The 25,471-nt window shown below is 44.1% G+C and overlaps 1 protein-coding gene across 1 annotated transcript in view; it reads right to left on the bottom strand.

The window, feature by feature from the left end:
- DNAI1 (dynein axonemal intermediate chain 1) overlaps positions 1-21,381 on the bottom strand; it is a 142,908-nt gene extending 121,527 nt beyond the window's left edge. Inside the window, exons 1-12 of the mRNA XM_075847599.1 lie at positions 21,238-21,381; positions 18,046-18,106; positions 15,226-15,288; positions 14,185-14,283; positions 12,812-12,892; positions 12,356-12,482; positions 8,237-8,307; positions 7,259-7,381; positions 5,462-5,521; positions 5,204-5,335; positions 4,644-4,728; positions 4,228-4,345 (exon numbers count right to left, since the gene is read on the bottom strand). Coding sequence (XP_075703714.1) covers positions 4,228-4,345; positions 4,644-4,728; positions 5,204-5,335; positions 5,462-5,521; positions 7,259-7,381; positions 8,237-8,307; positions 12,356-12,482; positions 12,812-12,892; positions 14,185-14,283; positions 15,226-15,288; positions 18,046-18,066 — 980 coding nt within the window. The 5' untranslated portion in view covers positions 18,067-18,106; positions 21,238-21,381. The remainder of the gene's footprint in view (positions 1-4,227; positions 4,346-4,643; positions 4,729-5,203; positions 5,336-5,461; positions 5,522-7,258; positions 7,382-8,236; positions 8,308-12,355; positions 12,483-12,811; positions 12,893-14,184; positions 14,284-15,225; positions 15,289-18,045; positions 18,107-21,237) is intronic.
- Between the last annotated feature and the right edge of the window lie 4,090 nt (positions 21,382-25,471).

Genomic DNA, 25,471 nt, shown 5'->3' with positions numbered 1-25,471 from the left:
TCATAAATGTCAGATAGATGCAGGACTCACCTCTGGGACCCGCACCTATCTCTAGAACTGGGCCGCCTAAACCCCGTTCAGCCGCTCTGTGTTGCGGCTGAATGATGTGAATTCCGACCATGAAAAAGGTTATATGGTCGCGAGTTATGAGAGCAGCGTACTCTGTTTCCGTAAGTCCCATAGAACTGAATGGTAGTTACGTAAACAGCGTAACTGGCATGCTACGCTGCTTCCGTAACTGCCATTCACTACTATGGGACTTACGGAAACAACGTAGCTCAGCGAGTTACGCCGTTTTCGGAACTCCCGACCATATAACCAGGAAGTGGCCGTAATTCAGCGATATCAGACGCAGCTAGAACGAAACGACCCTTCACTCACTATGGGTCGAAACGTTGCTTGTCGTTTGTGGATGTCTTGACAATAAAACCACTTTGCTGATTTGAAGACGTGTGCTGTTGTCCTACTACTTCTTTGGATATACATCGTGCTGGAGTGGGTTTGCCTGGCTTGACAGCGTGCACCGCACCATACTCGGGACTAGTGCTGCTTCAAAAATCTCCTTTTTTCTGATATCAAATCCTGTGGATATGTCATAAATGTCTCTCATGGGAAAACCCCTTTACGTCTGTCTTGATCCAGTTTCCCCATAGGCATTAGTACCGATTTTCCCCAGTTAACTAAAAACCCAGAGAATCTTGAGTACTTCCTAATTATTTCCCCTAGAATTTTTAATGATTCATTGGTGTCATCCAAAAAAATCATTAGATCGTCTGCATAAAGAGAAACCTTAGATTCTAGTTCCCCTATCCTGTCACCAGTTTATTAATTCTGCATCTCCTAACTAGTCTAATAGGCCCTTTGCTGCGGATAACTACAGTGAGATTTGTTTTAAACGTTTAGTATTTGCAAAGTTATCAGCATTTTCCTGAATATGTTAATGTGGCTCTAATAGCCAAGTGGGAGGTGACTCTTTCTTTTCACTCTGGGCGGTGTGATGTTTTCGGTATGATGCTGTCCAATCAGCATACAGCTTCTCCCCCTTCCCTGCCCAGCAACACAGCGTGATCATATAGTATACAGCTTCCATTCCCGACTGTGTTTTCAACTGGTGATATCTCTGGTTGTGTCACAGCTAGAACTGCTAGATTAGAATCTCCTCTTTCATATGCCATCAGAAGCACTGTTCTAGGTGGTCCACAGCTGGAGATATGGGTATTTGAACTGATCCCCCCTTCCCTCCAGCCTCAGTCTCTCACACTGTGTGAAGCAGCTTCATGCTGATAGGACAGCGTCAGAGGCTGTGAGGTAGCTCCGCCTCCGGAGAATCGCTGCGGTCACCTCCCAGTTGTCAAGTATAGGCTCATTTACATATTTAGAAAAAAAGCTCATAACTTAATAAATAATAAACGTTTTGGGACACAATTTTCACTAGCATTAATAGTATGACAGAACCTATCCGATTAGCTAGGAGATAGGGCATTACTAAACAAGTGACAGAGCGTCTTTAATATCCATACTGTTCCTCATTTGATTCGCTAGTACCTCTAAACCCAACGCAAATAGCATGGGGGATAGGGGGCAACCTTGTCGTGTTCCCCTTGTCAGGAGTAATGGAGGAGATCTATCCCCATTTATACACACTGAAGCCTGTGGTTTCCTAGAAATCAATATAATCCACCTCAAAGTGTGGTCCAAACCCCATTTTCTCCATTGTTATCAACAAAAAAGGCCATTCTACCCTATCTACGCTTTTGTTGCGTCCAGTGATAAGATTGCTCCTCCATTCCTACCGACCTCCTCCAGCCCAATAAGTGCAAAGAGATTCCGAATATTACGTGATGTTGTTTTACCTGAAACAGACCCTGTTTGCTCTTCTCCCGCAACCTCTTGGATCACCCCAGCCGACCTCCCTGCCAGCGCCTTTGTGAAGATCTTCATATCTGCATTTAGCAAGGATATTGATCTGTATTGTAACTGCCGTGGTCGCGGACCGCCACCGTTCCCCACCTTCAGAAGGCCGCGACCGCAGACTTCTGGCTTCTCGCCAGCGTCTCCTTCCTCGCAGGCGCCAGCTCACATGGCCGTTCTACTCTGGACTGTCTCCTAGGGTACGCACGCTCGTCCCCAGCCTTAAAGGGCCAGCATACGCACATACAAAAACTTCCCTAACCAATCCTCAGATCACCCTGGACTATAAAGTTGGCTCCGCCCTCCCACTACTTGCCTGAGCGTTGTTGCTGTTGTTGGTGTTGTTAGTCTTGCAAATGGTCCCTTAGTTGTTATCCTGCTCCCAGTGTTCCCGTATCTTACTACCTGTATCCTGTATCCCGTAACTGTGCTTGTTCCCGAGTTGCATCAATTGTTGAAGTCGTGTTGTCATCGGCCAGGTCTGGTGTCATCCGCCACGCCAAGCATCACCTGTGCCACGTGTTTGCTACTCCGAGCATCTGCCTGAAGATCCTGCCAGGTACTCTTACCCTAGAGACTGTTATTGACTGTAGTTGGCCAGCTGCTACACCGCTACGGTCTAATGGGTCCACATACCCCATAGCGTGACATGTATGATCCATGGTCTAGGGTATCCTTCTCTTGTTTACCTATCAGAATCATATCTGCACTATACATTGACTCAGGGTGTATCCCACCTTCATAATATCATTCTGATATTTTTTATATATCTCCACCGGGATACCATCGGCTCCTGGTGCTTTATTTTTCCCCAAGTTTTTAATAGCTTTTTTAACTTCTTCCAACTTAAGTGGAGCATTTAGTATTATACTGCCGGCTTCCGCTGAAAGGGTTCTCAACTTCGCGGAGTCAATATAGATTGATAAATCTGCCATTGTATCCCTATATCCTGTTGAATATATTTCCTCAAAGCAATTCCTAAAATAGCTCATAATCTCATTCTCCTTCCAAAAAATAGTTCTCTCATTGCTTTTTATAGCCCCTATATGTGTTTTTATTTTGGTTCTTGATCAACTGCGCCAGATTAGATTGAAGCTGCGATATTTCTTTCTTACATAAACCTCTAAAGGAGGCCATTAATGGTAGCTTAGTGTGTGATGTTGATGGAGATCACACGGCTCAGGAAGACGTAATCCGTCACTGAGTGAGGGCTAAATATTACATTTAAAATAATTTTGGGTAAATATTAAACTTTTGTAATGCTGAAGAGAAGGTATTTAAAAATAATTATGTGAAACATATTTTGGGTAATTTATTTTTTACATTTTCTATGTTGTTATTTTTTATTAAAAAATAATCCTACAATCTTGCAGTTCTTATTCTGGCCACTGAGCCTGGAAATAGAGTGACCCTTCCTGTTCTGTAGAGATCACTTCTCAGCAGTCATCACATTATCATCAGAGGCAGGATTACACTGACAGGTGACACAGCTCCCCTCTCCCCCTTCGTGCACAATGACCTCTACATGCATATATCTAGATGCTGTTAACAGCAGCTCAGGCAAGATGGCTGCCCCATAATATTTCCGTTAGGGAAACCCATCAACGGAAAGGCAGACGGAACAAGCCTCCATTTGCATTATCATTGATTTCAATGGTAATACTTCCATTGCAAATGGTTTCCGTTTTTTTAGCGGAATCAATAGCGCAGTCGACTGCGTTATTGTTTCCACAAAAAAAGGAAGCCTTTCAGAACGGAGACAAATGGAAACCATTTGCAACGGAAGCATTACCATTGAAATCAATGGTGATGCAAACAGAAAGCTATGGTTTCCATTTGGTTTCCTCAGACGAAAAGGTCTAGCGGAACCCATCAACAGAGCCCCGACGCTGATGTGAACAGGCCCTACGATTGGTCGTTAGATTACACGCACTAACATCATCATACACAACCCAGCTGCTGCAGAACCTCATAATACACACTACAGCTGCATGGCCAAGTACAGCGCTGCAAAACCCAACGCTGTTTTACGATGCAATTTTTGGCGGCACAGCTAGTAGAGGTGTAGCACGTATCTTCAATATTCCTTCCCTTTTACAAGCCGCATGTCCAAAATCCACATTGTAAAACTGCAGCAATTTGCGCTTCTTCTACGGCACAGTTTCTGCAAATTATTAAGGCTACTAAAATGCATCAATCAGTCACATGACCAAATAAAACCTACATGAGAGACACTGGGGGTCATTTTGGTAATCTGAGAACATTTCCTGCACCCCTCCTTATCAGGTAATGGAGTAGTGTAATACCAGCACTTACCAGCAGAGGGCAGTCACCGCTAGACGTTTGGCTTTTTCATACTGGAACTTCCACAGCGGCAGCAGCGTGCCCTCCTGATCCCTGAACTCGTCGGCCACATCTTCGAAGTACTTGAAGTCTAGGAGGAAAGAACGCAAATAAATGTATCACCGTCAGGTGACTGTGGGTAATTGGGAGACATTAGTAACATGAACCCAAACGTCTATCTGTGCGGATATAAATCCAAGTGACCAAATATAAGGCATTCATAACAAAAAACGTAATACTATGTAACACTTTATAATTGCTGCATTTATATAGTAGCAGATTCTATTTTCCAACATTCCGGATTATTAGGCTTTCCAGTTCGTCATATGTAGCAGAGCTGAGGGATCATGTGTTGATTCAGGACATGGTGTAACGTGCGTGATTCATACCTTGTGTGACGTCATCAAAAGTGTTCTGATTCACCATCCGCTCTATTATTTTGCTGGATTTCTCCACCTTCGTGATGTCATCGCTCTGATCCGTTATAAGAAAATGAGAATTCAGCTTATTACAGCAGAGAATCAGCAACAACAAGTAATGTGGGTACAGAGATCTGATCCATGGTACCGACTGTAGACTGAGACTGTCCGGTCACCCTTTGGTGTACTTGCCGTAGTAGTAGTGAACCCCAACACCAGCATTTTACTATCGGAACCCTCCATTAGGGACTACGTAACAGCCCTGGTAACACTGCCAATCTCACTGGTGGTAAATGTCACTTCTACTGGGATCCTGGTAATGGGCATACAGAGGAAGGTCGGAGCCGCGGTCTGATTTTGGTATGGGACCCTTTCTCGTGTATATGGGGGTTAAAGGACGCGGGGAGGAGCATGACCCCTATTCAAAGAGATGGGGGCACCATCATTGCCCGCAGCACAGCAGGGTATCTCTATCGCCTGTACCTACGTCATTCTCTCCCAGGCAGGTTGTGGGGGTTCGTGTTTCTCACCTGAAACTCTGAGGTTGGCGCTTTCCGCCGAGAATGGACCTCATCCTCCTTCTTAGAGACGGGAGCTTTCTGCTTCTCCTTCAGCTTCTCCTGTTTCTGCAGCTCCTCAATGTAAGCGTCATAGATTTCCCACTGAAAGATGGAGGAGCCAGGCTAAAGCAAGAGGGCTATATACATCTATAGTGGTGTACAGCTGAGGTATACGAGCAGCAGGACAGTACAGTGCTGTATGAGGTATATTGTCAGTAAGTCTTCTACCTGATTTGCGGTGCTGGAGAACGTTGCTCGAGGAGGGGGTTCAGTCTGGGAGGCTCTTTCCTGGAACAGAACACAGCGATACATGGAACCGTTTACTGGGATCCGCGCAGCTCTGTGTACATGGTGCTTTACTCTGCGCCAGACGTATGATACAAACAATTGCAAGAAAAAGTAAGTGAACCCTTTTGGAATTACCTGGATTTCTGCATTGATTACTAATAAAATATGGTCTGATTGTTATCTCAGTCACAACTATAGACAAACCCAATCTAACGGAACTAACAACACATAAACAGTTAAACATTCCGAATGCAGGGAGAAAAAGTAAGTGAACCCTTGAATTAATAATCTGCAAATCCCCTTTTAGCAGCAATCACCTCCACCAAATCTTTCCTGTAGCTAAAAATACGATTTTTGTAATGATGAGGAGGAATTTTGGACCTTTCCTCCCTGCAAATGGGTTTCAGGTGATGAATATATCTGGGATGCCTTTGCGTGCTCAGCCCTCTTAACGTCATGCCACAACATCTCGAAAGGGTTAAGGTCAGAACTCGGCCTTTCCAAAACACAAATCTTCTATGATTCAACTTTAAATTAATGGTTTCCTCAATGATAGCAAGGCGTCCAGACCCCGAGGCAGCAAAGCAGACCCAAACCATGATGCTGCCTCCACCATGACGCACCCTCCACCATGACGCACCCTCCACCATGACGCACCCTCCACCATGACGCACCCTCCACCATGACGCACCCTCCACCATGACGCACCCTCCACCATGACGCACCCTCCACCATGACGCTCCCCTCCACCATGACGCTCCCCTCCACCATGACGCTCCCCTCCACCATGACGCTCCCCTCCACCATGACGCTCCCCTCCACCATGACGCTCCCCTCCACCATGACGCTCCCCTCCACCATGACGCACCCTCCACCATGACGCACCCTCCACCATGACGCACCCTCCACCATGACGCACCCTCCACCATGACGCACCCTCCACCATGACGCACCCTCCACCATGACGCACCCTCCACCATGACGCACCCTCCACCATGACTCTCCCTCCACCATGACTCTCCCTCCACCATGACTCTCCCTCCACCATGACTCTCCCTCCACCATGACTCTCCCTCCACCATGACTCTCCCTCCACCATGACTCTCCCTCCACCATGACTCTCCCTCCACCATGACTCCCCCTCCACCATGACTCCCCCTCCACCATGACTCCCCCTCCACCATGACTCCCCCTCCACCATGACTCCCCCTCCACCATGACTCCCCCTCCACCATGACTCTCGCTCCACCATGACGCTCCCTCCACCATGACGCTCCCTCCACGATGACGCTCCCTCCACCATGACGCTCCCTCCACCATGACGCTCCCTGCACCATGACGCTCCCTCCACCATGATGGGGAATAGCGCTGTCGACTACGCTATTGATTCTGTCAAAACTACGGAACCCTGTCACAACGGTGACAGACGGAAACCATTAGCTAGGTTTCAGTCACCATTGAGTTCAAAAGTGAGGGAAACGGAAGCTGAGGTTTCCGTTTGAGTTTCCGCTGAGGGGTTAACCAGACGGAAACCTCCGACGGTACCCCTTAACAGAAACAAACGCTGATGTGAACACAGCCTAAGTGTCTGTGTGTTATTAGTTTAGTTAGATTGTGCCTGTCTATAATTGTGACTTATCAGACCACACTTATTAGTAATCAATGCAGAAATCCAGGTCATTCCAAAAACTTACTTTTACTTGTACCTGTATAAGGTGGACCGTAGGTAGATCTTACCCTCAGGGGGTTGTTGTACGTTTGTGACGCTCTCTCGCTGAAGTTGAACTGATTGGTCAGTTTTCGCTCCTTCCTACTTTTGGCGAGAAGTTCTTCATTCTCTGTTGCATCATCGCCCGTCCCCTAAAGTCATCATCACATATACAATGCTGAGGCAGCCGTCACCACATATACAAGTGTGTATATATATATATATATATATATATATATATTCCACCCACATATATAAGTATATACATTATATCACAGTGCAGATTCTCTATTAAAGAGTATATAATTATCAGCATGGTCTGGTGTCACTAACTGAAGCAGGTGAGGTGCGTATTATAATGCTCTTCAGCAGTTGAGCTGTGTATTATGATGTTCTGCAGCAGCTGATGTGTGTATTATAAAGTTCTGCAGCAGTTGGGGAGGGTATAAAAATGTTCTGCAGCAGCTGAGGTGTGCATTATGAAGTTCTGCAGCAGCTGAGGTGTGCATTATGAAGTTCTGCAGCAGCTGAGGTGTGCATTATGAAGTTCTGCAGCAGCTGGGGTGTGTATTATAGGTTCTACAGCAGCTGAGGTGTATTATGAGGTTCTGCCACAGCTGAGGTGTGTAGTAAAGGGCATAATTTGAATGATTATAAAAGTTTTTGGGCAAATAACACTCATGCCCTATCCTGAACATGCAATCAGTGTGTGCCCAACCACTGGGACTCCAACCAAGCAATGTGAAGGGGCAGCCGCACTTACTGGAGCGTTGCTGCCCCGTTCCTGCAGTACGTGACACGGCACTGTCCATTTCTTTACGTCTGTGCCCGATACCGCAGCTATTCCACGGATATTACAAGTCAAGTTTTGTGAACTGCAAGCTTATGCTCTTATATGAATGTGGAACTCTGCAGTGACAGTAATATTATTATATTTCACAGTATCGGGACATTATCCCACCCTTGTTCAGATTGTTGACAGATATAACCTGATGTCTATACAGTACCGTAGACTCGGGTCTCCCTTCTTTCTCGGCTTCTCTTTCTCCAGCCTCAGTGGAATCACTCGGCAGAGTCTCTGTGGGAGGTAGAAGAACAGGCATGAGTACGAGGATATAATCTACAAGTTATTATCAGAAGATCTTGTCATATCAGATACAAAAAATAAAAATAGATTATTTCTCAGCTCTGTTTGCTACATATACTGGCATTGTACCCTTAGGCCCTTAAAGCATACCTAACTTTTCAGGTAACTTTTCAGAATAAGCTGTCATTTGTGTGTACATGATGAATAACACTATTTCTGGCCATTATATGACTTGTATGTTCCATTATTTAGCAGTTTTCCTCTCTGCAGGCTCTCTCTCTCTAATTATCAGTTGTCTCTAATCTAGTGGGTAGAGCCTAACTCCCATCATGTCTTCTATACACTGCACACAGAGAAGCGGCGAATCCTGCTCTCCTATCTCTATCACACATATAGGAGCTTTTGAAGCATGGAGGACATTACACAGCAGTAATGAGCAGTGTAGCTAAGAATCCAGCACTGGGGTGACATAGAAATCTTACCATCACGTCTGTGTGTTTCTCTCTGCTCCTGCTTCCTCCCCCTGCTCACTCCTCCCCCTTCTATAGACTTACATGCATCTTATGTCTCTCTCTCTCTCTCATTTATGGCACCCCACCAGCACTTCAGGCAATGGGTCCAATGATATGTATGATATTCACGCTCCCCCCCAACCTTTAACGATTAAGTGACAAATTACTGAAATAAAACAGAGCACAATACAAATATGACAGATCCTCCTCTAAGAGACTGTCCCTGCCGAAAAAAAAACTAAACTGCAGTAGTCTGTAAATAGCTTGAAAGACGCGGACTCTGTATCTGCAATTTTTATCTTCCTTCTCACTTGCATTCCCCCTGCTGTAAGCCAATAAACTGGTTGTGCGCTGCAGGTGGATGCATAGAGGACTACTAATCTGGGCAATATAATAGAGAGGACCCCTAAGAACTAGTCCACACGTGGCATAAAAACTGTGGATTTTCCGCAACGTATTTCGTTGCGGAAAATCCACAGCATAATACAGTAGCAGCAAAGTGGATGAGATTCTAAAAAATTGGGGAAATTTGCGGCGGAATCGCAGCGATTACACCACAAAAATCGCAACTTGGAGAAAAGACAAAAAACACCTTATACTTACCTCTGACGTTCTGCAGACCAGCCTCCTGGGATGATATTTCATTCTATGTGACCGCCACTGCAGCCAATCACAGGCAGCAGCGATCTCCGTCTGCAGCGGACAGTCCGGGTGAAAAACCGCACCACGATTTGGTGTGTTTTTTGCCCAGAATTCCGCATCCGCACCGTGTGGATTCGTCATCCGCAGGCCAACAGCAGGGGGGGGATACAAGTGAATAGAAAAATTGCAGATTCAGAATCAGCGTCTTTTAAGCTACTTACAGAGTTTATGGGGGTTTTTGAGGTGACAGATTTCCTTTAAGTCCTGCAAGTTGTGAGGTGCATTCTCCCTGGATCAGACTTGTTTTATCCAGGACATCTCACCGATGATTGATCGGATTTAGAGCAGTATTCCCTATAAGGTGCGTGGCTGCGCACCTTCCACTGTCCCCCCGCTCACTAAAGTTTTAAGCCCGCGCACTGTCACGGGCGGCGGGCGGATGCAGTGGCATGGCTAGCACCGGAGGGAGCCCCGCTGCGAGTGACAGCCACATTCACTTGTATCTGCGTCCTTAGGACGCAGATACAAATGAATGCTATAGGCTGCAAGCCACGTTAGGTCTGCAGCCTATAAGGCGCTGGGAAGACTCCCTGACGTTACTGCATCACGCTGGCAACGTGGCAAGGCAAGTACAATATTTTTTTGGGGGGCTATGTGGCAATGTACAGGGGCGGATTGCTGTGTAGCACTATATACAGGGGGTCTGTGTGGCACTATCTATGGGGCTAGTGGTGTAATGAGGGATTCTTTCACTGATGCCTATAATTGGTGTTTATAACTGTCTATTTTACTGCTGGACTTGTAATATTATAGTATTTAAAAAAGTAATTAAAACTAATTTAACATAAGTTTTCTTATTCTCTTATTTAGTCGCTATATTAGCGTTTACTGGGGGTATTACTTTTGGTCATCAGATCACCCACCATTTATTGAGACTTGCCCTGCTCCCTAACTGCCCCAGCTGCCAAGACTTAGGGGGAACTTTGATTGAGATCTGGGAATTTGGAGACAAGTCATCACCTTGAATTCTTTGCCATATTCCTCAGACCATTTCTGAACAATGTTTGCAGTGTGGCGGGGGCATTATCCTGCTGAAAGAGGGCACTGCTATTAGGTATTACCGGTACCATGAAGGGAGTACTTGTCTGCAGCAATGTTTAGGTAGTGGGAACGTGTCACATCCACATGAACACCAGGACACAAGGTTTCCCAGCAGAACATTGTCCAGATCATCACTCTGCCTCCGCCGGCTTGTCTTCTTCCCATAATGCATCCTGGTCCTATCTCTACCGCAGGTAAGCGACGCACACGCACCCGGCCGTCCACATGATGTAAAACAAAATGTGATTCATCAGACCAGGCGCCTTCTTCCATTGTTCCTTCTGCCGTTTTGGAGATGTTATGACCCGGTCGTCTCTCATCACAATTTGGCCCTTGTCAGATTCGCTCAGATTCTTAGACTTGCCCATTTTACCTGCTTTCAACATCAATTTCAAGGACTAACTGTTCACTCGCTGTCTAATACCCCCCCCCCCCATCATTGTAACCAGATCATCAATGTTATTCACTTCTCCTGTCAGTGGTTTTAACCCCTTATCAACATTTGACGTATTTGTACGTCAATCGGCAAGGGGTTCCCACAACTTGCCGCACAGTTACGGAAAGCTGATGGCACAGGCTGCCGTGTGCCAAAACAGCAGTTTCCAACCACATATGGGGTATTACCGTACTGGAGAAATTGCGTAACAAATTGCGTAGAGCCTTTTCTCCAGTGCTACTTGTGAAAATAATTTCTTTTTAGGTAAAAATAAAATGTTTAAAAAAAAATTATTTCATTTTCAAGGCCAAATTCTGATAAAATTTATAAAACACATGTGAGGTCAAAATGCTCTATGGACCCAAGGATGAATGTAGTTTCTAAAATGGGGTCTTTTTGGGGGTGTTTGTTATGTTTTGGCACCTCGAGGCCACTACAAGTCTATAGTGGTGCCTGGGGGCTTCTAATATATAGGCCATTCAAAGCCACTTCAGAACTAAAGTCGTCCCTAAAAGAAAATTCTTGGACATTTTCTTGAAAATGTGAGAAATTACTGCTAAAGTTTTAAGCCTTGTAACGTCCTAAAAAGATAAAATGGCATAAAAAATGATGCCAACGTAAAGTAGACATATGGTATCGCGATAGCGAGGTGCCAATGGTTGCTATGGCAGCCTGAAGTACCAGAGGCAGGGCTTAATAGGAGCCGTTAAAAAACACTATTATTGCAGTATATTGTGCAAGTGATCGCAGGTTCAAGTCCCCTATGGGGAATAAAAAAAAAAAGTAAAATAATGTTTTTTTATATACAAAAAAGTTTATATTAAAAGTAAAAAAAAAAAAACTTTTCCCATCTTCCCTCAAAAGTAATGTAAGAAAAACAAAATTGTTATTGCTGCTTTCGTAAAAGTCTGAACTATTACAATACAACATTTTATATTGTATATTTAATACAAAGATTTTTTTTTTCCTGTTTCTTAGTACATTATATAGTACAATAAATGGTGACGCGAAAAACTACAACTCGTCCCGCAAGTTGTCGACGAAAAAAATAGAAAACTAATGGCTTTTGCAAGGTGGGGAGGAAAAAACGAAAATGAAACAACGAAAAAATTGCTGCAGCAGGAAGGGTTTTTAAAGGGTTTGTCTCAAAAAGACGACCCCCTACCCATATGCCCTATCAGTAAGGTATTGAATTTATTTCTGTACATGGAGTTTTGAGAAAGCATGGACTGGATTGGTTGCTGCGGATGCTTCATGGACGAGAGATCAGCACAATGTCGTTACACTGTCATCTATGAAGCTCGGCTCTGTTGTATGTCCAGGAATGGCGTTATGGGCTCTTTCTTACCTTCAATGACTCCCAACCTCGCCCTCTGTCTCCGCGCCTCATCGGAGTCTTTATGTAGCATGTTTCCATCAAGGGAGAAGTGTACGGCCAGTTGGTCCACAATGTTGATGGGTTTGTAAACTCGTTCCTACACAGGATGAAGATCATTATAGTATGCAATATACACATGATTCTCCTATATACTGTATATAGTGGAGGAGGGGGTGCAGGTCATCACTGACCTGATAATAAAAGTCCATCAATCTGGAATTAGATTATTAGACATTCTGGATTACTGGACACGATGGGGGAGATTTATCAAAACCGGCGTAAAGGAAAAGCGGAGCAGTTGCAACCAATCATATTTCACCTCTTATTTTTTAACCTGATCGGCTGCAATGGGCGACTACCTCTTGATAAATCTGCCCCATATTCCTCGTACACATTGAAGTTTCTGTAGGATCCCCCACTACTCACTTTGAAGCTATATCGGACGATGTTCTGTGGAGCGTGCGGGTTATTGGCGGTCAGGATACGAGTGAATTCTTCCTTCAGCTCCTGAAAACAACGTGAATATTTAGAGATGCCGGTAAATGTAGGGTTTGCGCTGTTCTAGAGCCGGTGACAGCGACGTCCTGCAGAGAACACTGAATAATTTACCGGACCCATCTGCTTTGTTTATTAGTAGAATAAAAGTGTGAAGTGAAATGCTGGGAGGAAGGCCGGGGGGACAATTCACCATCACGCTGCTCTCTGCTTATGTGACGACCTTATATACTGTATATATATATGGTCCCTACCGTCTGCAACCCTGATCCTTCGGCGCTTCTTTGCGGTATTTCACACAGTAGATCATACTTCCGCACACTCTCCACTTTTTTGGCATCCATCCGATCCCTCTGACCGATTCTTTAGTTTGTGTTTACTGGTTCCTTTTACTCTCCCGCTCGCGGTTCCTTAGGGCTCAGTGCTGTCTGTCAGTTTTCTCAGCTGTCTATCTATGGTATATATTGTCCGTCTCTGCTGTCTGTCTACTGTCTCTGGCATCGATGGCAGTCTATGTTATTGGTTGGATGTCTACTGTTGGTTAGAAAGCTTTGCTGTCTGGCGGTGCTGTCTGTCAGCTGTCTCTTCAGATGTCAATGCTCTCTCTCAGCTGTCTCTTCAGATGTCTCTGCTCTCTCTCAGCTGTCTCGGCTTTCTGTCTCTAAAATATATAAGACTTGTTATTTATTCCTTACTCTCAGCCCATTGCCAACTCCTGTAGCCTCCCCCTAGAAAACATCTGTCCTTACCTTACTATACTATAACTCAGGCCCTGATCATTTCTCACCTAGACTACTGTAACTCATTACTGACTGGTCTTCCATTAACCCACTGTCTCTGCTGCAATCCTTCATGAACGGTCATTCAGATCAGCGATCGCCACGTGACTGTCTCTACTCCATGGCAGGTTTGGCTCTGTTCACACCTGGTTATGGGGCTACATTCGGTGCATGCACCGGGTAATTTACCAGCATATTTGCCAAACTTATACCATACAGTTGCACACGTCATCCATAGAACTCTATGAAAAAATAACTATATACAGCACTGTATACCTTTTTTCGCTCTGTCCGACTGGATATGAAAGTGCAGCAGGTTGTGATTACCTATACAGTTACAAAAAAGGTATACAGGCATATACCTACCCGGAGGACACTATACATCAGGTCTATGGTTTATCTTACGCACCGGGAATATCTGAATACTTCTATGCTATAAAGACTCAAACGGCGTATAGGCAGTTACACAATACAACTATTATACTTCCTATTGCCGATCCCTTTAATTGTAATATTCATACTCACGGCCTCTGTTAATTCCAGCTGGTCTAGTGGTTTCACCAGGGTCTTGGCCTGCGTCCATTCATCTGCTCCGTCTCCCATGTCGGTGGAGTCATCTTCATCCTGACATATGGAGGCACCATAAATGGGGACAATAAAAGAGCAGGACAATAAGCTCTATGTGGTGGCGAACCCTCTGCATTCAGACAGGGCGCATGTATCATTTGCAGTGCAAAATAAACATTGTGGTCCCTTCAATCACAGGATCAGTGGGGGTCCCAAAGGTCGGATACAAGCGTAATAATGGCGTATTTTTGCATCCATATTACTGCCACGAGTCCCGGCTCGACCGCAGGAGTTATGACGTGAACAACAGCATCACAGGTCACCATGACGGTGCTTCAGCGGTCAGGTCGGGATTTCCAGCCGTGATATAGGTGCAAAAATGCACCCCTCTACTGCTCCTGAGAAACTGGCCTTATGCCACCTCGTGGTTGTCAAACATCAATATTTTGCACCAAAAAATGGAGGTGGTCCAAAAGTTTTTTGCCACGTCCCCTTTGATGCAGATTTTTTTCAAGTCTGTCGTACATGTTGCCGAACAAAATAAAGAGTTGAATAAATATGACATCACCTGTGCCATTTTTGTTACACTTAATGCACCACTCTGCGCCTCTATGATTGATAAATGTGCCCCAATATGTTCTTTATATGGGAGGGGTGGCAATCATTGTCTGCACTATGACCCTAATAATTGAGACGTACACTACAAGAAATGGGTTGAAGGAACACTCCGGCCAAAAGTGACATACTGTGGTATACCTGATGTAGGGTCTGTGGGGAAGGAGTATATGCGAACACTAAAGAGAGAACAGTGTCATGCCCCACCCTCTCATAATAACGAGGATGACAGGTAATTATTGGTGACTTGGGAATACATTATACAACATATAATAGTTTACCGTTGTTGACTCCTAATCTCCTTATTGTTTATGATTTTATATTCTAACCCTCAAATAGCACAGTATAGAAGTGGTACCCAAGTCTACAACAACATGTCCGCACCCTTCTCCTGGTAATGGTCTTCATCGGCTTGGAGACATTCTGCTTCTGAGCAGGAGCAACACCCTGCGGAGACAGAACAAGAGTCAGCAGGTAGGTAGTGGGAGGGGGGGTCTAGAGACAGGTGGGTGAGGGTCTATATGTGCATCAAAAAGATATATATATATATATATATATATATATATATATATATATATATACATACATAAAAGGTTATCACAGAAGGCAGAAGGTTGGAAAGTTCTAGATGGAAATAGAGAATTTTAATATGTAGAGGCTATATATGGGGTGGGTGAGTACTAGGAAGGTTGTAGATTGAGATTGTAGACTGAGAGGGGTGAATTCTAGATAAAAAAATGGAAGGTTGAAGATCAATCTACATTGAGATAGAGAGGTTCAAGATACACCATGTAGCTACAAGTATGTGGACCCCCCTCCTAATTGTTGAATTTCGGTATTTCCGCCACACCCATTGCAAACGGGTGCATAAAATCAAGCACACAGTCATGCAATCTCCATAGTGAAACATTGCTAGTAGTATGGCTCAGTGACTTTACACGTTGAACTGTCATAGGATGTCACCTTTACCACAAGTAACTTCATGAAATTTCTGCTCTACTGGATCTGCCCCGGTCACCTCTAAGTGTTATTATCTGTTAGATCTGCCCCGGTCACCTGTAAGTGTTATTATTATCTGTTAGATCTTCCCCGGTCACCTGTAAGTGCTATTATTATCTGTTAGATCTGCCCTGATCACCTGTAAGTGTTATTATTATCTGCTGGATCTGCGCCGGTCACCTGTAAGTGTTATTATTATCTGCTAGATCTGCCCTGATCACCTGTAAGTGCTATTATTATGTGCTAGATCTGCACCGGTCATCTGTAAGTGATATTATTATCTGCTAGATCTGCGCCATTCACCTGTAAGTATTATTATTATCTGTTAGATCTGCTCCGGTCAGCTGTAAGTGTTATTATTATGTGCTAGAGCTGCCCCAGTCATCTGTAAGTGATATTATTATCTGCTAGATCTGCGCCGGTCACCTGTAAGTGTTATTATCTGCTAGCTCTGACCCCAGTCCCCTGTAAGTATTATTATCTGCTAGATCTGTCCCAGTCATCTGTAAGTGATATTATTATCTGCTAGATCTGCGCCAGTCACCTATAAGTGTTATTATTATCTGTTAGATCTGCCCCGGTCACCTGTAAGTGATATTATCTGTTAGATCTGCCCTGATCACCTGTAAGTGTTATTAATATCTGCTAGATCTGCGCCGGTCACCTGTAAGTGTTATTATTATCTGCTAGATCTGCCCTAGTCACCTGTAAGTGCTATCATTATGTGCTAGATCTGCCCTGATCACTTGTAGGTGTTATTATTAGCTGCTAGACCTGCGCTGGTCACATGTAAGTTATATTATTATATGGCTAGATCTGCTCCAGTCACCTGTAAGTGTTATTATTATCAGTTAGATCTTCCATGATCACCTGTAAGTATTATTATTATCTGCTAGATCTGCCCGGTCACCTGTAAGTGCTATTATTATCAGTTAGATCTTCCATGATCACCTGTAAGTATTATTATTATCTGCTAGATCTGCCCGGTCACCTGTAAGTGTTATTATTATCTGTTAGATCTGCCCTGATCACCTGTAGGTGTTATTATTAGCTGCTAGACCTGCACTGGTCACATGTAAGTTATATTATTATATGGCTAGATCTGCTCCAGTCACCTGTAAGTGCTATTATTATCAGTTAGATCTTCCATGATCACCTGTAAGTATTATTATTATCTGCTAGATCTGCCCGGTCACCTGTAAGTGCTATTATTATCTGCTAGATCTGCCCTGGTCACCTGTATGTGTTATTGTTATCTGCTATATCTTCCCTTCTCACCTGTAAGTGTTATTATTATCTGTTAGATCTGGCCCCCTGTAAGTGTTATTATAATCTGCTAGATCTGCCTGGTCACCTGAAAGTGCTATTATTATCTGCTAGATCTGCGCCAAGTCTCCTGTAAGTGTTATTATTATCTGCTAGATCTGCCCTGGTCAACCGTGAGTGTTATTATTATTTGTTAGATCTGTCCTGGTCGACTGTAAGTGTTATTATTATCTGCTAGATCTGCTCTGGTCCCTTGTGTTATTATTACCTGCTAGACCGGCGCCGGTCCCCTATAAGTGTTATTTGCTAGATCTGCCCTGGTCATCTGAAAGTGTTATTATTATTATCGGCTAGATCTTCCCGTCACTTTTAAGAGTTATTACTGAATGTAATACTTTTGGCCATATAGTGTAGATGTTTTAGATTAAAATGAGAATATTCTAGTTGAGGAAATTCTTGATGTAGATCATGTATTTATATTATCAAGGTTATCAAGGCCAGAAAAGATTCTAGACGGAAATTCTACTTGTAAATGGAGGTTCTAGATGGAAATTGGATGTTTTAGAAGCTGATACTAATATATACTAATATAGGGGTGGGGGAGTTCTAGATGAATCTTTTAAAATTGCAGATGGAGATTTATATATGGAGATACAGAAGTCCTACATAGAGAAAAGTCTACATGAAAATAGGAAAATTGTAGATGGAGATCTGCAGATGAATATTCTAGATAAAATTAAGAGAAGTTCTAGATGGAAATATGATGATTTTAGATGGAGAGGCTGTAGGAGTAGGGAGAAAGGTCAGTGATGGGCATTTGGGATGCAGATGGAGAAGACTCTAGTTGTAGATGTCTTTCTATTGTACACATTATGTATCCGTCACAGTGATGCTATAACAAAAATACATCGCAGGCTGCCCACTGACCAATACCATTACCTGTTTCGCTCTGGTGGGCATGTTCCTGTCAGTCCTGGATGTCTTTATATGGTTAATGAATCTAAATAAAACATAAAAAAATAGAACTGTTTGGATTCCAAAATATAAACGCACACCCCTCCTCCCATGCACACACAAATGTCCCACATCCAGCAGAGCTGTCCTGCAAGTCCCATAAGGTCCAGAGAGACTGTAGTTATTCTATCGCCTATGTTTAAGAGACATTGTAAAATGGGGGACACGTGACTGTGATGTATATGGGGGTATGCGACTGGCGCTGAATATTGAGTGGGGCATGTGATTGACATTGTATATGGAGCATGTGACTGGCACTGCATATGGGAGGGAACGTGTGACAGATGCAGCACATGGGAGGGGCCATGTGACCGACACTGCATATAGGGGGTGGTATGTGACTACAACTGCATATGGGAGGGGATATGTGTCTAACACCGCATATAGAGGGTGGTGTGTGACTGACACTGCATATGGGATGGGGTATGTTACTGGAACTGTATATGGGGCTTGTGACTGCCACTGGATATGGGATGGAGCATGTGGTAGACACTGTATATGGGGAGTGTGTAGCTGGCACTGCATCTGTATATGGCACTGTATTTGTATATAGCCGTGTAGCACTGTACAGGGAATACAATTATGGATGTTAGTATTTACAATATATAATAATAGCTTACCTCCCAACCGTCCCAGATTCCGGGTGGTGTCCTGCTGTCCTGGGTGGACGGTGGTATGTCCCAGTTTCAACTGTATTTGTGTCCTCAGGACCCAGATACAGTTGAATCCAATGCTGAAGTAGGGAAGCTCCCTGCTTCATCATTCAACCATGGAGTACTGGGCCAGAGCAGCGCAAGCTCTCTGGCCAGGGACTCCTGTCTTAGAAAAGCCCTTGATGTCACTGCCCATATATGGACAGTGTAAAGGGAAGTGTACCAGAGGCTCTGTCACCAGATTCTGAAATCCCTATCTCCTATTGCATGTGATCGGCGCTGCAACGTTTTTGTTTTTTTTTAAAACTTTCATTTTTGGCCAAGTTATGAGCTATTTTATATATATGCAAATAAGGTTTGAAATGGACAATTGGGCGTTTTTTTTTCTTTATGTCCAACTGGGCGTGTATTGTGTTTTTAACTGGGCGTGTTTACGTGTATGACGCTGACCAATCAGTGACCAGTCAGCGTCATACACTCATCTCCATTGATTTACACAGCAGCAATGTGCAGCCGCATACACAGAGAGTAACGTTAATCAAGTGTCCTGATAATGAATACACATGAAATCCAACCTGGACGTCATGTGTACTCAGAATCCTGACACTTCTGAATCTGTGAGATTTGCAGCAAGGGAAACGAAATCTCGTTTATCTCCGAAATCTCGCGAGATTTCGTTTCCCGTGCTAGAAATCTCAAAGAAAAGAGTCAGAAGTGTCAGGATTCTGAGTACACATGACGTCCAGGCTGGATTTCATGTGTATTCATTATCAGGACACTGCAGTAACGTTAATCTCTGTTTATGTGGCTGCACATCACTGCTGTGTAAATCAATGGAGATGAGTGTATGATGCTGACTGGTCACTGATTGGTCAGCGTCATACACGTAAACACGCCCAGTTAAAAACACAATACACGCCCAGTTGGACATACGAAAAAAAAACGCCCAGTTGGACATACGAAAAAAACACGCCCAGTTGTCCATTTCAAACCTCATTTGAATAAATATAAAATAGCTCATAACTTGGCCAAAAATGAACGTTTTTTAAAAATAAAAACGTTTCTGTTATCTACATTGCAGCGCCGATCACATGCAATAGGAGATAGGGATTTCAGAATCTGGTGACAGAACCTCTTTAACAGACAGTGATGTCAGTGGCTCCTCCAGGAGCGGAATCCCTATCTAGAGCGTTGCCGACGCTCTGGCCGGGGATATGGCTCCTAGAGGGAGCCCCTAACATCACTGTAGTGATGTCAGGGGCTCCCTCCAGAAGCGGAATCCTCGGCCAGAGCGTTACCGCCGCTCTGGCCGGGGATTCCGCTTCTGGAGGAACCCCTGACGCCACTATCCATCCTGGAGCGGAATCCCTGGTCACATCGTGGCCGATGCTCTGGATCCTAGAGGAGGGAGCCCCAATGGAGTTATATACTGGGGGGGGGGCTATCTACAGGCAGGGTGGCGCTATCTTCAAGGAGTGTGTGGCACTATCTACATGGGCACTGTGGCACTATATAAGCACCTTCTACATGGGCACTGTGGCACTATGTGGGCACTGGCACTTTATATGTGGGCACTGTGGCACTATGCAGTCACTGTGACAATAACTACCGAGGGCACTGTGTGACTATGTGGGCACTATGGCACCATGTGGGCACTGTGGCACCTTATATGTGGGCATTGTGGAACTATCTATGTGGGCACTATCTACAGTGGGCACTGTGGCACTATCTACATGGGTATTGTGGCACTACGGGGCATTATACTGTATGGGGACATCTGTGTTGGCTTTATACTGTATGGGTGCAGCTACGGGTGCATTATATGTACGGGGGCGGCAGCTATTTGGCATTATACTGTGTGCGAGGCACTATGGGGTATTATACTGTGGGGGGGGGGGTTCTATGGGGGCATTATACTGTGGGGAGGCACTATGGGAGCATAATACCACGTGGGCTTAACCGGGTGTGTATGGGCGGGTATTGGGCGGGGTTAGAGGTGTGGTTTAAAAGTAAAAAAATTGCCTTGACGCGCTACACTACGCGTGCCGCATCGCTTGTCCATCTTTGCAATACTTGAAAGTTGGGAGGTATGTAATAGGACTCAGCAGTCAAGGAAGTCATGGTGGTGGTTTATTATAAAGTATGAAACATAAAGAAGAAATATCATATAATATAAGGTATTCTATTTATAATACAATGTATAATATTCTGTGAATACATAATAAATCGTATAGTACAACAAACAGGTTATATATAATAGTGTTACATGATGATAATACCATACACATATATAATCATATAAAAGACAGGTAATTTATAATGCAATGATGAAATGACATGTACAGGTGACACATATACTACAGATGTCACAGCATTCTACAGCATGAGGAGCGGCTCCTATATATATATAACATATAACATACGATATAACATTTTATAATACGATATAATGAGAATTATTTACCTACAATCGCGCTGTTCCTCCGGCCGGAAGTTGATATCTGGTTGCTAGGACACAGAAGGCACGTTGAACTTGTACCGGAAGTTGATATCTGGTTGCTCGGAAACGGCGAATTTCGGAGCCGTGAGTTTTATAATCTGTGGACGCGGAATGCGGCTGAAACGTTGGTCATGTGACGAGAAATGAAGGACGTAATTGGTCAGAGAGCGGTTACCGTAGAAACCGCGTTATACACGTACAGAGTTTACATAATTTATACTTGTAGTCACCTGACCTGCTCCGTGCCCTGTAGTAGTCACCTGACCTGCTCCGTGCCCTGTAGTAGTCACCTGACCTGCTTCCCATGTACGCTATACATTTGCTTGATCGATATACATAATGAAGTGACGTCTATGGCCGATTGCTGCCACATAATGTGATGTCACCGTGGACGAAAAGGAAGGAGTGAATGACTACATCGATCTTGTAATGTGATTTTAAATGGACGTAACATTATCATGTCGCCATCACCCGTCTTTAACAAAACATTGATTCCAATGGACGCATTTAATGCCTTTTTTTTTGTCTTTTGCACCAACAGATCTAGAAAGGAAGGTGAGGGACTTCTGTGACTACTGGGGAAGGGGGACTGCTGTGACTACTGGGGAAGGGGGACTGCTGTGACTACTGGGGAAGGGGGACTGCGGTGACTACGGGGGAAAAGGGGACTGCTGTGACTACTGGGGAAGGGCGACTGCTGTAATTACTTGGGAAAGAGGGCATTGCTGTAACTACTTGGGAAAGAGGGCATTGCTGTGACGACTGGGGAAAAGGGGATTGTTGTTACTACTGGGTAATAGAGGACTTTTGTGACTACTGGAGAAGAGGGGGACTTTTGTGTCTTCTGTGGAAGAGGGGACGGCGGTGACTACTGGGGAAGAGGGACTGTTGTGACTACTCAGGGAAGGGGACTGCTGTGACTACTGGGAAAGGGGACTGCTGGGGAAAAGGGGACTGTTGTGACTACTGGAGAGAGGGGACTGCTGTAATTACTTGGGAAAGAGGGCATTGCTGTGACGACTGGGCAAAAGGGGATTGTTGTGACTACTGGGTAATAGAGGACTTTTGTGACTACTGGAGAAGAGGAGGACTGTTGTGACTACTTGGGAAAATGGGACTGTTGTGACTATTGTGAAAAATGGCACTGTTGTGACTACTGGGGAAGAGGGGACTATTGTGATTACTGGGGAAGAGGGCACTATTGTGACTACTGGGAAAAAGGGGATTGTCGTGACTACTGGTAGAAGAAAGGAAAGCTTTGACTACTGGGGAAAAGGGGACTGTTGTGACTACTGAGGTAGAGGGGACTGTTGTGACTTCTGGGGAAAGGGACTGTTGTGACTACTGGGGAAGAGGGGATTGTTGTGACTACTGGGAGAAGAGGGGACTGCTGTGACTACTGAGGAAGAGGTGACTGCTGTAACTACTTGGGAAAGAGGGCATTGCTGTGACTACTGGGGAAAAGGGGACTGTTGTGACTACTGGGTAAAAGAGGACTGTTGTGACTACTGGGGAAGAGGGGGACTGCTGTGACTACTGGGGAAAAGAGTACTGCTGTAACTACTGTTAAAAATGGGACTATTGTGACTATTGGGAAATAGGCGATTGTTGTGACTACTGGGAGAAGAAAGGAAAGCTTTGACTACTGGGGAAAAGGGGACTGTTGTGACTACTGGGGTAGAGGGGACTGTTGTGACTTCTGGGGAAAAGGGGACTGTTGAGACTACTGGGGAAGAGGGGATTGTTGTGACTACTGGGAGAAGAGGGGACTGTTTTAACTACTGGAGGAAGAGGCGACTGCTGTAGCTACTTGGGAAAGAGGGCATTGCTGTGACCACTGTGTAAAAGAGGACTGTTGTGACTACTGGGGAAGAAGGGACTGCTGTGACTACTGGGGAAGAGGTGACTGTTGTTACTACTGGGGAAGAGGGGACAGCTGTAACTACTGGCGAAAGAGTGGCCTTTTGTGACTACTGGGGAATATGGGACTGTTGTGACTATTAGGAGAAGTAGGCACTTCTGTGACTTCTAGGAAAAGGGGACTGTTGTGACAACAGGGGGAAGAGGGGACTGTTGTGACTACTGGGGAAGAAGGGACTGTTGTGACTACTAGGGAAGAGGGGACTGTTTTGACTACTGGGGAAGAGGGGACTGTTTTGACTACTGGGGAAGAGGGGACTGTTATGACTACTGGGAAAGAGGGGACTGTTTTGACTACTGAGGAAGAGGGGGCACTGCTAATACTGAGGGGATACTGCTTTGACATACAGATCAGATGCCGTTATTACAGTTGGAGCAACACTACCTTGATTTATTTTGTGGGAACACTGCAGTACAACTTAGGGGATAGGTTGGACACCGTGGCTGTGCTGTGTCTGCTGTGGAAGGGGACTGGTATGCAGCTCTACCTAAAAACTGTTAGTTTTCATTTTTTTCAATAAAGAAGGGATGTGGCCTAAGTTTTCTGACTTGTATATCGGTACTGATCGATAGACGGTATCCAAACCGGAAAAATCCTTTAAGATTGCTCCTGCTAGAAGCACCAGTGATAATGCTAATGAGAATATCATACCTGCCAACTTTCAGATGGCCAAAAGAGGGCCAGCTGAAAATGTTTATGTCCTGCCGATATGACCTGCCACATGCCCCACCATACAAATTACCAGCCGCATGCCCCCAAATACAGTGCCTGACACATGCCACACTATACAAAGTACCTGCCACGTCTCCCACCTTCAGTCAAAGTGTCCGCACCAGCCCCCTATATACAGTGCCTGCCACATGCCACCGTGAGTGCCAGCCACATGCCCCATAAGTGCCAGTCGAGCTCTACAGTAAGTGTCTGCCACATGACTTCCCGTTTTTACATGTGCATATGTTTGGGATTATGGGTGTATTTGTGTTCCGTATTGGATGTATATTGGGCACCGGAGGTTTGAGATACTTCTTACACTGCCCAATGGTCCGACAGTTCCGTCCACCCCACGTTGCCCTGTAAAACAGCAGCTTGATTTTTTCTTTTTATAGACATTTCTCTCGTCCTTCAGTTCCTGCATTCTCTAGGTTTTTGTGGATATCGGAAAGTTGCAAAGTCTGTGGTTTCTTGAACTTGGCAAAACACGCCGTTTCCTCTCATCTTATGACTTTTGTCTGCAATTGTAAATTTGTCCGTGTTGATTTTGAAGCCTTTAGCATTTTTGTCTGTAGCAGCCAGCAATGTTCACAGTTAGGTTATTTCCATTCCAGTGATAAAGTATACAAAACATTCCTGTGATTCATATAAAACATGGCAGACCTTCTAATAACACATATACTACACAGAGAGCATTCTAATAAACATATACAACACAGAAAACACTCTAATAAAGATATAAAACACTGGGAACATTCCAATATCACATATATAATACAGAGAGTATTCTAATAAATATATACAACACAGAGAACACTAATGATACATAAGACACTGTAATAATGATATTAAACACTGAGGACATTCCAGTATCACATATACTACGCAGAGAGCATTCTAATAAACATATACAACACAGGAATCACTCTAATAAACATATACAACACAGAGAACACTAATGATACATAAAACACTCTAATAATTATATAAAACACAGAGGACATTCCAATATCACATATACTACACAGAGAGCATTCTAATAAACATATACAACACAGGAATCACTCTAATAAACATATACAACACAGAGAACACTAATGATACATAAAACACTCTAATAATTATATAAAACACAGAGGACATTCCAATATCACATATACTACGCAGAGAGCATTCTAATAAACATGTGCAACACAGAGAACACTCTAATAAATATATACAACACAGAGAACACTAATGATACATAAAACACTGAGAACATTCCAGTATCACATATACTACACGGAGAGCATTCTAATAAACATATACAACACAGGAATCACTCTAATAAACATATACAACACAGAGAACACTAATGATACATAAAACACTCTAATAATTATATAAAACACTGAGGACATTCCAATATCACATATACTACACAGAAAGCATTCTAATAAGCATGTGCAACACAGGGAACACTCTAATAAACATATACAACACAGAGAATACTAATGATACATAAGACACTGAGAACATTCCAGTATCACATATACTACACGGAGAGCATTCTAATAAACATATACA

This window comes from Rhinoderma darwinii, chromosome 1 (assembly GCF_050947455.1).
Source record: "Rhinoderma darwinii isolate aRhiDar2 chromosome 1, aRhiDar2.hap1, whole genome shotgun sequence".
Taxonomy (NCBI): domain Eukaryota; kingdom Metazoa; phylum Chordata; class Amphibia; order Anura; family Rhinodermatidae; genus Rhinoderma; species Rhinoderma darwinii.
The sequence above is the reverse complement of the archived record's forward strand: the minus strand, read 5'-3'. Positions and strand labels throughout refer to the sequence as shown.